This window comes from Prenolepis imparis, unplaced genomic scaffold, assembly GCF_030444845.1.
Source record: "Prenolepis imparis isolate NDT839.2.m4 unplaced genomic scaffold, iyPreImpa1.0 SCAF_1, whole genome shotgun sequence".
In the NCBI taxonomy this organism is placed as follows: domain Eukaryota; kingdom Metazoa; phylum Arthropoda; class Insecta; order Hymenoptera; family Formicidae; genus Prenolepis; species Prenolepis imparis.
Genome location: NW_028141159.1, coordinates 24,415,785 through 24,431,805, shown reverse-complemented (window position 1 = coordinate 24,431,805; position 16,021 = coordinate 24,415,785). Strand labels below are relative to the sequence as shown.

At 37.4% G+C, this 16,021-nt stretch overlaps 3 protein-coding genes and 1 long non-coding RNA gene across 5 annotated transcripts in view; 2 read left to right on the top strand and 2 right to left on the bottom strand.

Moving 5' to 3' along the window:
• The window catches only part of LOC145932988 (uncharacterized), a 218,765-nt gene that overhangs the window by 104,893 nt on the left and 97,851 nt on the right, over nt 1-16,021 (top strand). The window lies entirely within an intron of this gene.
• The window catches only part of LOC145937289 (uncharacterized), a 114,593-nt gene that overhangs the window by 70,520 nt on the left and 28,052 nt on the right, over nt 1-16,021 (bottom strand). The window lies entirely within an intron of this gene.
• LOC145937270 (uncharacterized) lies at nt 1,691-4,125 on the bottom strand. Its single transcript, XM_083040221.1, has 2 exons — nt 2,588-4,125; nt 1,691-1,724 (listed from the first exon to the last, which is right to left on the bottom strand). Exons 1-2 carry the CDS (start codon nt 4,122-4,124, stop codon nt 1,705-1,707), a joined length of 1,557 nt encoding a protein of 518 aa, XP_082896347.1. The 5' UTR covers nt 4,125; the 3' UTR covers nt 1,691-1,704.
• Nucleotides 4,111-16,021, top strand: part of LOC145937319 (uncharacterized) — a 33,456-nt gene continuing 21,545 nt past the window's right edge. For both annotated transcript variants that reach the window (XR_014425541.1, XR_014425538.1), the window contains exon 1: nt 4,111-4,305. This is a non-coding gene — a long non-coding RNA (uncharacterized LOC145937319). The remainder of the gene's footprint in view (nt 4,306-16,021) is intronic.

Below are 16,021 nucleotides of genomic sequence, written 5' to 3'. Positions count from 1 at the left end.
ATAGCCGTTTGAATATAAATTGTATCCAGGAAACCATGCCTGAAAGCCTGTCCAAGCAAAACAAGATCGCATTGTCAATATTTCTTTTATAAAATAAAATCTACAGAATATTTAATAATTATGCGCGAGGAATAGAGTGCAATTTAAAGATTGGAAACTCATAAAATCTCGTCAGCGTGAGTTAATGACTCAATTCTTCAAATTCCAAATGTGTAATTATGAAGCCAACATCTGATCAGGAGTGGAATTACGTGCACAATCGAATTCGATCAGTCGACTTCTAATGCGTTTCTGCTCTACAGTTTTCTTAGTTCATGCTTATTTATCATTGGATTTTTGACAAAAAAACTGTAGAGCAGAAACGCATTAGAAGTCGACTGATCGAATTCGATTGTGCACGTAATTCCACTCCTAAACCTACAGAGCCGAAAACATTAAATATTAATAAGGCTGTTGTAACAGGAATTATTAAGGCCTGTCCACGATACTAGAAATCGGTCCGAGTTCTCGATTCAAGTTCTCGAATAGAAATAGTTGTACTTTGACGACTCTAGATGGCTTATAGTCGAATATGTAAAAAAATAAAGAAAAAATTATTAAAAGTTATAAAAATTACATTTCTATTATCCAATGTCACGTTCACCAACATTTATTAGTTATTTATAAAGTAATAATGTTGACAACAAGAAATTAAATTGATATAAACCTAGCAACTAGTATGGAAAAATGGGACGCGACGCATTTTTTCATCCGAGCTTTCTATTCGAGTTTTGCATCCAAGTTCGGTGTGTCCACGATCCGAGTTTTAGTAACTTTTTCTCGGTCCGAGTTCTCGGACCGAATTCTCGGATCGTAGACACAGGATTTTACAGTTGGAATTGGTTTTATCCTTCTGGAAGAGAGTTATGTGCAGCCATGAATATTCCATGCATGTCCGATAAAACTTATATTAAATATCGAAAAAATTTAATCAACGGTTTTAAGAAAACAACCGTGGAAAATATAAAAATGACTAGCAAAGTTGAAAAGCAACTCGATCTCGAAAGAAAAGAAACAATAAACTGTATATAACTGTTATAGCGGACAATAATTGGATGAAGACATCAACGCCTACGATTCTCTTTCCGGCGTTGATGTTACAATTGGTTACTGCACAAAAAAGATTCCTTCGTCGGTGTCCGCAATAAATTTTGCACGATATGTAATGTAGTGTAGTGGAACAAAACTAAATCGAATCAAGAAACCATAAATGCTACAAAAATTTCGATCGTAACACAAGCTTCACAACATGGAGAGCGATACTATTATAAAAGGCTTTAAAAGTAACCTGGAAATGCATGGAATGATTTATAGAACTGCTATTAATGGTAATAGCAGCGTATATCAGACCATCGATGATAATAGAGACCATCGATGATAATAGAGACCATACCGCGAACAAATGGTGACCGTGCAAATATTGAATATATGAATTACTTGTTTCGCAATCTATGCAAAAAGTTAAGACCCAGTAAGCAAAATATTAGCAGTATGTCGGCAGATTGGCAGCAAATTCAATCAGAGTATTGCGGCAGATTGATATCAACTGCGTCCGCATTGAGCTTGTGTTTTGTCAGCAGATTCTGCTGACCGAAGCTCCGCCCACCGCCGCTCTTTGTTCGCTAACGCAACGATCCATGACAAAGAGATTCCGCGAAATATTAATTATATGCTTTCGCGAGTAACTAAAATAATAAAGATAACATAAATTATTTATTCTTAAATTAATATTACAAATATAATTAAATGCTAACATAAAATAAAGAAATACGCCTGTTGCGTGTCCTACGTCATCCCGGACGTCACAGTATAACTAAAATTATCGCAAATAACATAAAATAATAAAATACGCCGGTCGCGTGTCCTACGTCTTCCCGGACGTTACAGAATAAACTAATATTATCACGAATAACATAAAATAACAAAATACGCCGGTTGCGTGTTCTACGTCTTCCCGGACTTTACAGAATAAACTAATATTATCGCGAATAACTTAAGATAATAAAATACGCCGGTCGCGTGTCCTACGTCTTCCCGGTCGTTATGGCATAAACTAAAATATCGCCCGCTGTGCGGAATGATAATTGTTGAGCGCGTTATAATTAAATAACATGTACTCGTCAAGAGTAAACTCTTGTAAATAATATCTTTTTCGCGAAACGCGAGTCCTGCGTTTGCACGGTTAGCTAAAATAAAGTTATATTTTACTCGGTGCTCGGAAACTATCGGTTTTGCACCCGCTACTACTAGAGAACTGAATATCGTTTGGGATAAAGTCCCCTTAAATATAATAATATCGTGAATCGCGATTCCTACGGTCATTACATATGTAAAAACAAAATTAAATATTGCTCCTTGAGCCAGAACTAAAAGAAATACTTGTGGTTTCTCTGAAAGTGCACTAGGGTATAGCTTCTCAATATATAAGAAGTGTGGCGTATCTACACTTTCCGCTAGATTTGTTATTTTCCGCCTCGTTCGCGCTCTGGAATCTATTTGGATCGCGGAATAATCAATTACAGCCCATTATTACTAATTTCGCCGGTACCTTCCGCTACTCGTTTTCCATGTTTTGCTGCTTGTATATTCGGAGTCCCCGTGTGCTCCGCCGAAGATTGGGCTGAAACCCCTGGTTTCAAGATTATGCGTCGCCCTTCGATGCCTAGGATGGAAACGTGTGCAGACGAGCGTTGAAGGCGGAAACGCTGTGCAACGGCTTCGGTAACCAGTGATACCTCAGAACCGGAATCGACCATCGCGCGCACCTGATGCATGGTTCCTTGACGGTCCAAGACATTGACGCGTGCGGTTGCTAGGAGCACTGTAGCTTCCTTCGTGTTGTGGCTTTGCACGTGGAGAGACGAGACAGTAGCGGACGATTTGGTTTCAGGCGCGTACGCGTCATGCGTCGACGAGTGGTGCCGCGCGTTGCATGCGGCACAGGACTTCTTCGATTGGCAATCTGCGAGCTGATGTTTACCTAGGCAGTTGGGGCACAGATGATTGGATTCCACGAACGTCTTCTTCTCCGTCGGCTTCTTCCTTTGAAAGTCACTGCAGAACAGGATGTAGTGATCTCCTTGACAGAGAGGGCATCGATCTCCCTTCTTGATCGTCTTCTGCGTTACATGCGACCTTGCTGATTTCGTGGAAGCATTCGATTTGCTTCCGGATGCCTCGCTCGACTCGCCCTTTGCAGGATGCAACGCTTCCAGTGTGCGCATTCGACACTCGAGAAATGTCTTAAGTGTCTCGTACGACGGGGGGTCAGATGTTTCGCCTATCGCAGTTTTCCAGTCCCGCCGCAAGCGCGAGTCGAGCATTTCGACTATGAGGTGCAAGAGTAGATCCGTGCAATCCGTGATTGGGCGGTCGATGCTGCCTAGCGTTCCGACAGTATTCAATATCCCATGACAAATACGTTTCAAGTCTCCAACTGATTCATTCTTCATTTTAGGTATTGCAAGGAAGGACGACAGACAGGACCTCACCAGAAGCCGTTTGTTTTCGTTGACCAACATGGACCACGCCCGGTCGAAATTTGCATCAGTCGTGGGTATGTTCCGGATCATCTTCTCGGCTTCCCCTTTCACACTGGATCTCAGGTAAAATAGCTGCTCCACGCTGGATACAGCTGGGTCGGTTACCACGAGCGATCGGAAAAGGTCGCGAAACGCCGGCCACTCCTCATACTTGCCGGAGAATGTTGGAAGCTGAATGCGAGGGAGCGTCCGCCGCGGAGGAGGAGGTGGATCTGGCGTCTCCGGCGGCGCCATTGCACTCTTGAGTGAGCTCAAACAGTCCATGAGCGTGCCTCTTTGGACCGTAAATGCTTCTTCTACCAATCCGTAGTAGTCTGCTTTAATATAATCGCGCTTCGATACCAAATTCCAGTGAGTACTGCACAATTCCTCATGATTCTGTTCGAATTTGTTCCAATGCGCTTCCAAGGTTTGTAAGCGTGATTCGATCACTCCTACGGTGATTTTGGCAGTGCCTGACTTCTTCAAATATTCGTAGGCTCGGGCAATGCGACCATGGAGATCCTGTTGACTCCTCAACAAAGCGTCGGCATCCATGCTCATGGTGGACCGGCGACGCGGCGATGCAACCAACGGCGAAACAACCGAACTGCAAGATGCACGCTCACGAACACGTGAATGCACTGACTCCTATGAGAGCCCGTCGCGGAAGAGGACCGCTGGAGAATGGACACAACAAAAAAGATCCGGCTCGAAGGACCAGCAATGTTACATGAAGGGCAAGGTTGTTTGGACACCGCAAGTAAAGTATTGCACAATCTTGACACTACACGATATATTTCAGACAAAAAAGAAAGTACAAATATATACAATAAAAAAAGGACACAATTCGTATTATTAATAACTCGCAAATGCACCCGCGGTAGTTCGAAGTAAGCACCTTCGATTGAATATGAATATAATACGGCGCGACGACTTTCGATAGCGAATACGAAAAGCAATCTGGTGCTGCTCTTTGCGCGCTCGTTGCTTTTATACGCGCGATTTTTCTAGACGTTTCTAGATAGGATTTAGCGCAATACGGTGAACGACGAGGTGACTTTTGGCATGTATTGTTGTTAAGATGCTAGATGTTTTGTTCGGTTTAATGACTCGAGTTGACAATTTTACTGTCGACAATTATTTACGACAGCCTTGAAGGTGACTGTCGAATCTAAACATGTGCGCAGGGCAATGCCGAATATTTTCATGTAACGATAATTGATTTTGTAATAATGCGCTCTCTTAGTTTCAAACATACAATCTGACAGCAATTTGCGAGCAGGACCTGCAGTTTCTTGCAATTTGAATATAAATATATTAATAAAATTGAATATTTTTTAATAAATATAACAGATGCATACGATGTTATCAATTAATTATAATTTTCTTATCATAAATATGACATTTAATGTATAACATATATGTTATATCGTAGTTATATCTCATATAACAAATGTTCAATTTAATTAAATTTTAATAATAAAATAAATTGTAAAAATAAATTAATTTTTAAAATTTAAGATATAATTATTTATATGAGAATTAAATTCTTGCTTTATGCTTTAAATGAATAGGAAATAAATCAATATAGGAAGTAAATGGATAATTTATCCTATTGATTCCAATCAGTTTAAAACTGATAGAAATGTACTTTTAATCCTTTAATAATAGGCCACGACTTTTGCAGACTTTATATGTAGTTTTAACAGAAATTTGATTGCGAGAAAATACATCGCATAGCGGTAAGCGAAGGAACTATTAAATAACTGCAAAATGCAGATTCTGTTGTCAATTTGTCATCAGATTGTGCGCACGCAAACCTTGCTCGATTTCTGCCGCCAATCTGACATCAAACTACGTTGCGCAGATTCCCAACAGATCCTGCTCGGTTTCTGCCGCCAATCTGCTATGATAATTTTATACAAATCCTATTTGGTTTATGCTGCTGACTTGCTACCAAATTATGTCAGCAGGTTTTGTAACATTTCTGCCAACATTCTGCTATCATTATTTCATATAACAGATTTTGTATACAATCTGCAGTTTTTTTGCTAGCAAAAATATATAACAGACGTTTGGCAAAATCTGTTCAAACAGATATGGCTGTCTGGGGAGTTGTAGTATAGAGACAACTCAGCAAGAAATGCATAGAAAGCGTGATTTTGTCCAGCTACGAAATGTTGTATAAAACCAATGTTTTGAAGATACAACAAGAAGTGATAAAAGTAATTCATTTACGAAAATAAGAAAAGCAATCTGACCATTATGTAAGGGTTTCGAGACCGACAGGCATAGGGCCATTCCCACGCACGTAGAGAATCGATGGGCATAGGGCCACTTGAAATCACGCGTGCGGACAGTATATAACTCGGCGATACTTTAAGTGCGGCGCGTTGCCTCTTCAAGAGGTTCGCGACACTCAAGACGCTGCGTCCCGTCGACCCGGCCTGCGTTTGTTTATGCACCGACGATTTCGGGTGTAGAGTTAGTTAATGATAAAGAGGCAGTTCCACGCCTGCCCTCGAACAGAACGGTTCGACTAAGGCGACTAAGCTAACGGCCGACGGCCGGCCACCGATGCTTAATCCGCGTATACGATTAAGCCGTATAATTAAGTTGTAATCTTTATGAATAAACTGCGATTTAATATCAGTTCGCTATCTTTGACGTGCCCTCCCTACAATTATAAGGTTAGAAAATTACAAAAAGACATATTAAATATTCCTAATCATATATTTGATAAAAATAAACAATGTAAAAAACGCCGTCAAATATGTGATTATGATGAAACAAAAAACAATTATGTATTATTTCTCAAGTTGCAAAATATTTAGAAAAAGTATTATCGTAATGCAAAAACAGTGCTATTGTATATTTAAACACTTATTCCGGTAGCTTGTTGCTAAAATTCACCAACAATCAGAGTCAACTCGATAAATTTCGCATTGTGTAATAGAAAATAAACATTTTGAGTTTGACATTGTCCGAACTAAATTACACGTTTCGTAAATGTGCGAGTTGCGACATATCATATTAGTGCGTTGTATTAATGCTCTGTAAGTTATGTGTAAACGTGTGAGTGAGGAGAAAAAATGACAGCTTTCAAAAATTTAATATTTGAATGCGTAATTTTAGCCGCGAGTTTAGTGCTGATCATAAATGCTATTTCGTATTTATCGTAGCTGACGGAAAAAAATCGCTTAATAATTACAATATTTCTACGAAATTAGCATGCTTGAGCCCCAATTTTTCACTCGGAATTTTATATAGATTGGGGCATTTCGGTGGTCTTGTTAAACATTGCCGCTGAAATAATACTTATGCGTGAAAGTTTCCAACACGATCATCGAAGGATACAGTTATTAGGTAATTATTTTATTCTATACTTTTGATGAGAAAATTGCAACCGTGATTATATTATAAAGTTAAATTTTCAATCGTTATTAATTATTCATAACACCCCTGTAAAACTGGCTTTCCCAAAGACGACAAGTGGAAGAAGAATCCAAGGCAGAATCTTCACGTAAGTTTACTCACAATAAAATTATATATTAATTATTTACAAAAAAATTGGAAATTCTTTATTCTCTCGTCGTCGATTTCAAAATTTCAAAACAAATTTCAAAATTAACTTTAACAAATTGTTTAATTTAGCAGCACCAAGTTTTTTTTAATTTTTTAATTTGTAATCATTTTTAATTTTTGCAAAAATTTTTAATTTTTCTATTAATTTTTAATTTTTTTGTGTTTGAATTATCCTTTTTTTTTATTATTACGATTCTACATGGGTTTGCAGTAGGTAATTTTTCATACAACTTTCAGCGTGAAGAGAAGTCTATATACGACTTTATTTGCAACTTTAATTTTTCACTGATACAAGTTTCTACTTTTACATGGCGCAATTTTTTTGATATTATTATTTTTCTTGTGCGATTCTATATAGGTTTGCAGTGGGTAATTTTTCATTACTGGCGTGCCTATATTTGGCGTTTCTTTTTACCTTTTTTTAAAGGTAAATTTTTAGAAATTATATACAATACATCGCCCCGGTCAGTCGACCGGGTCAATTTTCATATCAGCTTTTTAACTCTTGACTTTGAGGAGCTTAGGCTCCCCTCATGCGTTTAATTGCATATAGAGATGGGTTGGGGGGGAGTGATTGTCCCCCGCTAATGAATTTATTTTTTATATTGCACCCCGGGGGCCTATCTCCCCAAGGAACATTAACTAATTTCAAAATTAACGACATACAATTAGGACATACGAAATTCATCGACAGTGTTAATTATATGCCGATGCGCTTATTCGAGTTACTGAAGGCTTTCGGACTGGAGGATAAATCGGATAAAAATATTTTTTTCTTATTTATTTATTAGCACAGTCGAAAATAAATCATATTTGGACCATTACACGCCCTGCGTTATTATTCTCCTGAAAATATGAAGGCAGAAGAACGCGAACTTCATACTCGTACAATTTAATAATATTTGAGAAATCCGTCATTCCTTATCACTTTTTCTACATAAAATCTTTAATTTTTCTACGATTGTACCATTACATATCTGATTACTTTTAAAAATGCATCTAACTCATACAGAGAGAATTACTATATTCTTATGATGCGAGGGTATAATGATAAAATGAGATTCTACCGTCGCGAATCTGTTTAGTAACACATATCCTCATCGCGATCCAATTTCTAAAGTTACTGTCTATCGAATAGTTTCGCGAAAGAACAAGTTCAGTTGCAGATGAAAGAAGATCCGGGAAATCAAAAACAGCAAGTAACGATGATGTAGCTTTGAAAGTTCTACAAAGTGTTATCGAAAATCCCCATAAGCCTCCTTCGAAAATAGCTCAGTGCTATATAAGCTGAAAATCGGTCGCAGACATTTTGAAGAAACATGATTACCTCCCGTATAAAATGAGACTCGTTCAAGAACTGTCTGAGAATGATTTTGACAGAAGAATTAAATTTTGCGAGGAAATGATGAGACGATATGATGAGAACCATCAATTTTTTAATTGGATTTGTTTTTCTGACGAGGCCACCTTCGAGTTAAACGGATCTGTCAATCGTCAAAATTTAATATTGGGCTAACTATAATCCTGAATAGATGAGGGATTGTCACACTCAATATTCCCAGAAACTAAATGTTTGGGCTGAGATAATAGGTCATCATACATATTGTAGGGCCGTTTTTATTGAAGGGAATATAAATGCACACAATTACGTATACCTATTAAAAACCGAAGTCGTGCCACGTATGTCCAAAACATTACAGGAATTGCTTTTGAACATGTTTGGTTCCAGCAGGATGGGGCTCCAGCTCACTTTGCCGTAATGACTCGTGATTTTCTGAATGAAACATTTTCTAATAAATGAATTGGTAGAAGAGGTACAATCAAGTGGCTACCTAGATCACCAGACCTAACCTCACTAGATTATTTTTATTGGGGATATTTGAAAAGCAAGATATACGAAACAAAACCTGCCAACATTGATGAATTACGAGCCAGAATATTAGACGTTTCGAATTTAATTGGACAGGAAATGCTAGAAAATGTACTGCAAAGAGTGCAAAGTATCTACATCTGTTTGGCACACTGTCAAGCAGTAAACAGACATCAATTTGAACACCTAATACATTAATTCTTTAATTACATCTAACACACACATACACACACACACATACACACACACACATACACACACACTCGTGCGCACAGAGAGGGTTTGGAGTCGTAAAATACCGGGGGACTGACGAATTTCGGGATCCTCTGGCTGTGCTGACACATACACACATGCATGCGCGCGCGCGCACACACACACACGCACACGCACACATACATACACGAGATGTAAATCCGACTGGGCAACCTCCACGTGATACATCTTGGGTAATGCGAATGTCGGCGGTACTGTAACTTTCAAGTTTTATAATTCAAAAAGTACTTAATAAAAAAATATTTTATTACAGCGTTTTGGAAACGTCTCGACTTCAATATATACAATAATCGCACAAGAGAAAGATCTAGAGTGAGATGGTAGATTGCAGATGCGAAATCTTTGCTGCACGTGTCGAGTTGGAGCCGATGCACTAATTGTGAGATGTGTGGAGGGCTAAACTTCATGAGGCTTGTTTCGGAGTTGTAGCGCCATTGTACTGAACTGCACGAAAAAAGTTATTATTCCTGGATGTAGGAATTTTATATTCCAATTGATGATAATAGAACATGTAGTTTATGTTACACTAATTTTAAATTAATTAAAGATTTATTTATTTAAAAACACATTTGAACCATGAGTACAAAGAAATTTCTACTTTAAATAATAATACGTGGAAAACAAATTTTCAAAAAATTAATAATACCAGAGCAGAATTAAAACAGAAACCTACGATGCAGTTTTGTGCATCAACCAATGCGAAACTATTTAGGAAAGGTATAACCAAAATCTAAACTTCTTTTATTTATATTTAATTAATTTTTTTTCTTAAATTTATATTTTTGATTTATATTCTACATATATGCAATATATCCATAGGGACAATATTAGGCATCAAAGGGGAATATGTAGAAGCTTGTGCAATCTTTCTCTTTCTCTCCTGAAAAACTAAAATTCAAACATTTTTTTAAATTCAATGCAACATTAGAAAATGTGAAATATGCATATTTTAAAGTATCAATTATTGCAAAAGCACTATTCGAGGAAGTTATAACAAAATCCTAATCTTCTTTTATTTAAATTTAATTAATCTTTTTTTAAATTGATCTTTTAATTAATTTAAAAAATTTTTAAAAATCTTTTTCCTAAATTGTATATATATTCTTGATTTATATTTTACATATATGCAAATTAAAAAAATGTGTGTATATGCATTATGCGTACCATAGGAATATTGGGACTTATAATCAAAGGGACATGATTCACTAGAAACGGGTGAGAATCTGTCATATTTTGCCGATACTTTTGCCTTCGTTAAGATATAACGAATCAGATCCTTTTTTTGATGACGTAGACAACCAGCAGTTCCGAGGATAGTTAAATTAATGAGTTCTTTTGGTCAAATAGAATATCGAGAAATCTTCCAAAATCGAGAATATATATATTTCTATAGATATCATTACATCTCTTTCCTTTTTCACAAAAATGATTTCCAATGCAAATCTCAAAATGTATAATACGGACTCTGCATCATTATCAGGTATACCGTTTCAACAGCTCGAAATAGTAACTTTTTTGAAAAATCTTTCTTATAGTTAATCTACTTGTATATACACACATTATTATTTAATAATTAAAAAAAAAGATATTTTAACGGAGTACTGCAGTGAAATTATTTAATAGTAATTTTAAATTCATTAAAAAAAGGTACTTTGAAAAGAGCACAGAAAATTTCTGAGGCATTGAAATACCATAAGCCATCATGTAAAGATATATTTTGTCCGGATGTCCTTGGAAGGAACAGGAAGGAGCGACTAACAATTGCGGGCTATTTTGCGTGGAATACATCCGCAATTTAAATATTACACTATTAGAAGATTTATTTATAAAAAGAGAAAAAAAATCCACAAATATAATTCTAATTCTGGTCGAGAAATTCTATAAAAATTCATAATTCTTTAGAAATACTTAAAAGTATCATTAAATAAACTCAATATTAGAGATCATATTGAGAAATAATTAAAAGCCGTAACGAAAATATTGTATGTTGGTACATATGTATTAGAATCAGTTATATTCGCAATATATACAAAATTAACTTTAATTAGAAGAAAGCAGAAGCTTAACTCTTGTCGCAAAATGTTCTACAATTAAAGACAAATTAACTGCATTATGTGGCGAATTTAGACGTACAGCCTCATCTGAAAATTATTTTTTTGAGTCTACATATCATCATAATGCAACTTCATTTGAACCTTTGGTAATGAATACAGAAGGAAAAGTAGTAAATAAATTATCATTAATAACAGATAGATCCATAAAATCTTGGTCGTGTAATACTTCAATTGTAAAATTTACGATTCGCTTTTAATTGACCATTATCAGAAGTTCCTCGAAACTGTAAATAGATGTACTTTAAAGAAAGCACCAAAATTGATGTGTGCAAAGTATTCATACATATACTATAAAAACTTCAAATGCGAAATTGGATCATATGCGTAGCTGTCATATAGATTTAACATTTTGCAAAAGTATGTTTCTTTCAATTCAATTATTATATCGCCTCATTTTCCAAAAGTAAGATATATGAAGCGTTTAATTTATCAACTTACAGTTTTATTATCGAAAAACTGAATATTTAGACAAAGCATTAATTCATGCTGACATAAACACAATAAATAAAATTGTTATTTCTGCACAAGAAAAAGCAGATATATGTAAATATCAACAGACCAATACAATTTTGAGTAATAATGATATTATTTCTAAACATCATAAAGCATTTAAAGTCTCGACTAAACGCTCAGTAAACACACTACAACATATTTGCGAATCATGCGAGAGATTGTTATAAAAAAGATATTTCTAAAGTCAATAGTCTTCAAGAGCACAAATAGACATTCAAATTTGAAGAGATTTCATGACGTACGTACAACAATAAAAAGTTAATGCGTAATATATATGTAATTATTGTGTAAGCAACTTTTGAAAGGGCTTAATTTCTATATATTGCATCTTAAATAATCTTCTTAGATGAAGTGCACGAAGTAATATTATCTCTTAATACATTAAAAAAAATTTTTACGGAGAGTTAAAACGTATGAAACTGTTCTTAAAATAAGAACTGTTATTAATAAGAAGTTCCCTCGAAAATAAATGGTTAAAGGTAAAAAAAGTTAAAGGTAGAATATTTCATTTACCACTTTTGTTACAGGAAATATTGAATAAATTATATCTTATACTGATCCATTAAATAATAATTATAAATTATGTATATTAGTTAGAGATATTTCGACAAAATCAAAAATTATTTGCGAAGGGACAATTAATGTTAAAAAAGTATTTGCCGTTTTAACGTAATTAAAGCACAACAATGATTTATTCTATCTTATATATTACATTGCCAAATGATCATAATAAATTATGTTTAGCAAAATTTAAAAAATTTAAATTTCCAATTGGAAGAAATAGAAAATAATACGGAAGCGATAGTAGCAGATGAACCTCAATTATGTAAGGGTTTCGAGACCGACAGGCATAGGGCCATTCCCACGCACGTAGAGAATCGATGGGCATAGGGCCACTTGAAACCACGCGTGCGGACAGTATATAACTCGGCGATACTTTAAGTGCGGCGCGTTGCCTCTTCAAGAGGTTCGCGACACTCAAGACGCTGCGTCCCGTCGACCCGGCCTGCGTTTGTTTATGCACCGATGATTTCGGGTGTAGAGTTAGTTAATGATAAAGAGGCAGTTCCACGCCTGCCCTCGAACAGAACGGTTCGACTAAGCTAACGGCAGACGGCCGGCCACCGATACAAAATCCGCGTATACGATTAAGTCGTATAATTAAGTTGTAATCTTTATGAATAAACTGCGATTTAATATCAGCTCGCTATCTTTGACGTGCCCTCCCTACAAAATACAGAAGTGGGATTCCATCGGTGTTAAACCGGCGTTACGTTAAGTGGAACCAGTTATGATTTATGGACATTTTCGACGATCTTTACGAGGAAATCGCGAAAAGTTATGCTTATGAAGTCGTGGGCGAATTAAGAAGAAGCCATTTATGTTGCGCGCGCGCTTCATGTTATGTTTATGCTTTATGTCGTGTATGCAGTTTATGTTACGCGTTCGGTTTGTGTGCCTGTCGTAAGTCCGGTTCGTGTTTGTGATCCAGGCAATGTTATGTTTATGAGACAGTGCAACACATTTAAGAAAGAAAAAAAAACCGTGCGGACTGTATTGAACTCAACTTATGCGCCTTATGACCCGAAGTTTTTGAACTCTCGTTACGAAGTCACGCTTTCAAAACCGTGACATACTACGTGCGAACGGATTGACGTGTGATCTTTGTTATCTTTTACGTGCTGTCGGTGAAAGGAATCAAGATGAGCACACTTACGGTGGTAGAACTTAAGGAGAAGCTGAGGAGTAGAAATTTGTCGACGTTCGGGTTAAAAACCGAGTTAGTGAAACGGCTGATGGAGGCAGGAGTCCCGCCCGAAGAATTAAGTTTAACAGAATCTGGTCATGACGAGACGCATGAAGTGCAACTCGACGAACCTCAGCCAGCGCGGACGAGCGCTCAAACCACCGTCTCTACCTCACGTGAAGTCGAACTCTTACGGAAGGAAAGAGACTTAGCCGCGCGCGAGGCCGAACTTTTGAGAAGAGAATTAGAGCTGTTGAGAATGTCGCCACGATCGGAAGATACATCCGCTCGACTCGGCGTGAAGAAATGGCAAGAGCTCAAAGATTTGGTCGATGAATTTAGCGGCAGTAATTTAGACTTTGATCGATGGGAGAAGCAAGTAAAGAAACTACTCTCCTCTTATGACTTGGACAACCACAGAGCGAAAGCCTTGGTGTGCAACAGATTGAGCGGCAAAGCGTTAAAGTGGTACCATTCGAGAGTTGACTGTGTCGAACTAAGCTGTGACGACCTCCTGCGAGAGCTAAGAAGAATGTACGGGCAACGGCCAGATCAGCTGACTTTGCGACGCGAACTCGAGGCAAGAGTCTGGAACGCGAGTGAAACGTTCGCAGATTATTTGTACGATAAAGTGACGCTAGCAAACCGAGTGCCAGTTTCGCACAGAAATCATTAGTTACGTCATCGAAGGCATTCCCAGCCAGGAACTACGCACGCAGGTGAGGGTGCAATGTTATCAGTCGGTGGACGCTATGCTGACTGCATTCGCAAGCGTTCCGCCGCCGAAAGAATCTCACCGATCTTTTGCACAACGTCGCGAAGGTCCTCCGGCGACAGGAAGAAACAAGCAGCAGCACGAAGAGCAACGTAAACCAAAGGAGGCAAATCCACCAAAAAAGTGCTACAATTGCAACGAGATTGGGCATTTTGCAGCAGACTGTACGAAGCCAAAGAGGGATCGAGGATCCTGTTTCAAGTGCGGAAAATTCGGTCATCGAGCGAAGCAATGTCCTCCGAAAGAAGACATCAATTGCGTGACGCAGGAGCAGCGAGAGGACGACGATTTCCGTCGACGAGTAGAATTGCTGATAGACGAAAAGGACGGTAATTTTAAAATGAATTTTAACGCGCTAATCGACTCGGGAAGTCCTATTTGCTTTATCAAAGAATGTTATATTCCCCGGAAGTATATGTTTAGCGATTCCGGACATGAACGTTTTTGCGGCGTTAACGGCAGCGGATTGAAAGTGCTGGGTCGTGTAAAGCGACGCTCATATTCAATTGCGAAAAATATAACGTTGTATTGCGCGTTGTTCCGGATAAAACAATGAAAAATTCTATGATTTTAGGACGCGATTTTATGAAGTTAGCGAAACTATCGTTAAAAAATGAAGAAGTTGTCGATATTATGAATATTCAGATAGATGATAATGACGCTCGCGTATCTCCGCAGGATGTGCGTATTAACGAAGATCTTTCGATTGGGGTGAAAGCGCGAGCACGCGAATTGTTTGAAAGATGTTATGTTTATCCGAAAAGACCACTGATTCCCGCAGTGGAAAACATTATGAAGCTTACGCTTACAAACGATAAACCATTTTCGTGCGCACCGCGTAGACTTTCGTATGATGAGAAAGCCAAGCTGCGATGTATTTTAGACGATTTGACTGCCAAAGGCATTATTAGAGAGAGCGCATCCGAATATGCGTCGCCGGTTGTTTTGACGAAAAAGAAAAACGGAGAAATGAGAATGTGTATAGATTTTCGAACTCTTAATAAAATAACGACCCGCGATAATTTTCCGCTTCCACTAATTGAAGACCAACTAGATTTATTAGAAGGGAAAAAATATTTTACGACGTTGGATCTCAAAGGCGGGTTTTTTCACATTAAAATGCACGAGGACTCGATAAAATATACTTCGTTTGTCACGCCGTTAGGGCAGTACGAGTATGTAAGAATGCCATTCGGGCTAAAGGGCGCTCCTCTTAAATTTCAACGTTATGTCACACAAATATTCAAGGATCAAATTGACGCAGGAGAAATATCGGTATACTTAGACGATTTTCTCATCGCGACGGAGACGATAGAGCACCACTTTCTTTGAAAAGGTTTTCAAACTGCTCGTCGCGAACCGTTTAGAGTTACGCTTAGATAAATGCCGATTCCTTCAAACAAAGTTAGATTATTTAGGGTATACAATAACTAACGAAGGTATACGACCCACGGAGCAGGGTATCAAAGCGATAAAAAAATTTCCGGATCCACGAAATGTTCGAGATGTTCAAAGCTTTTTGGGTTTATGTTCTTATTTTAGGAAGTTTGAAAACTTCTCAATTATAGCAAAACCGCTGTA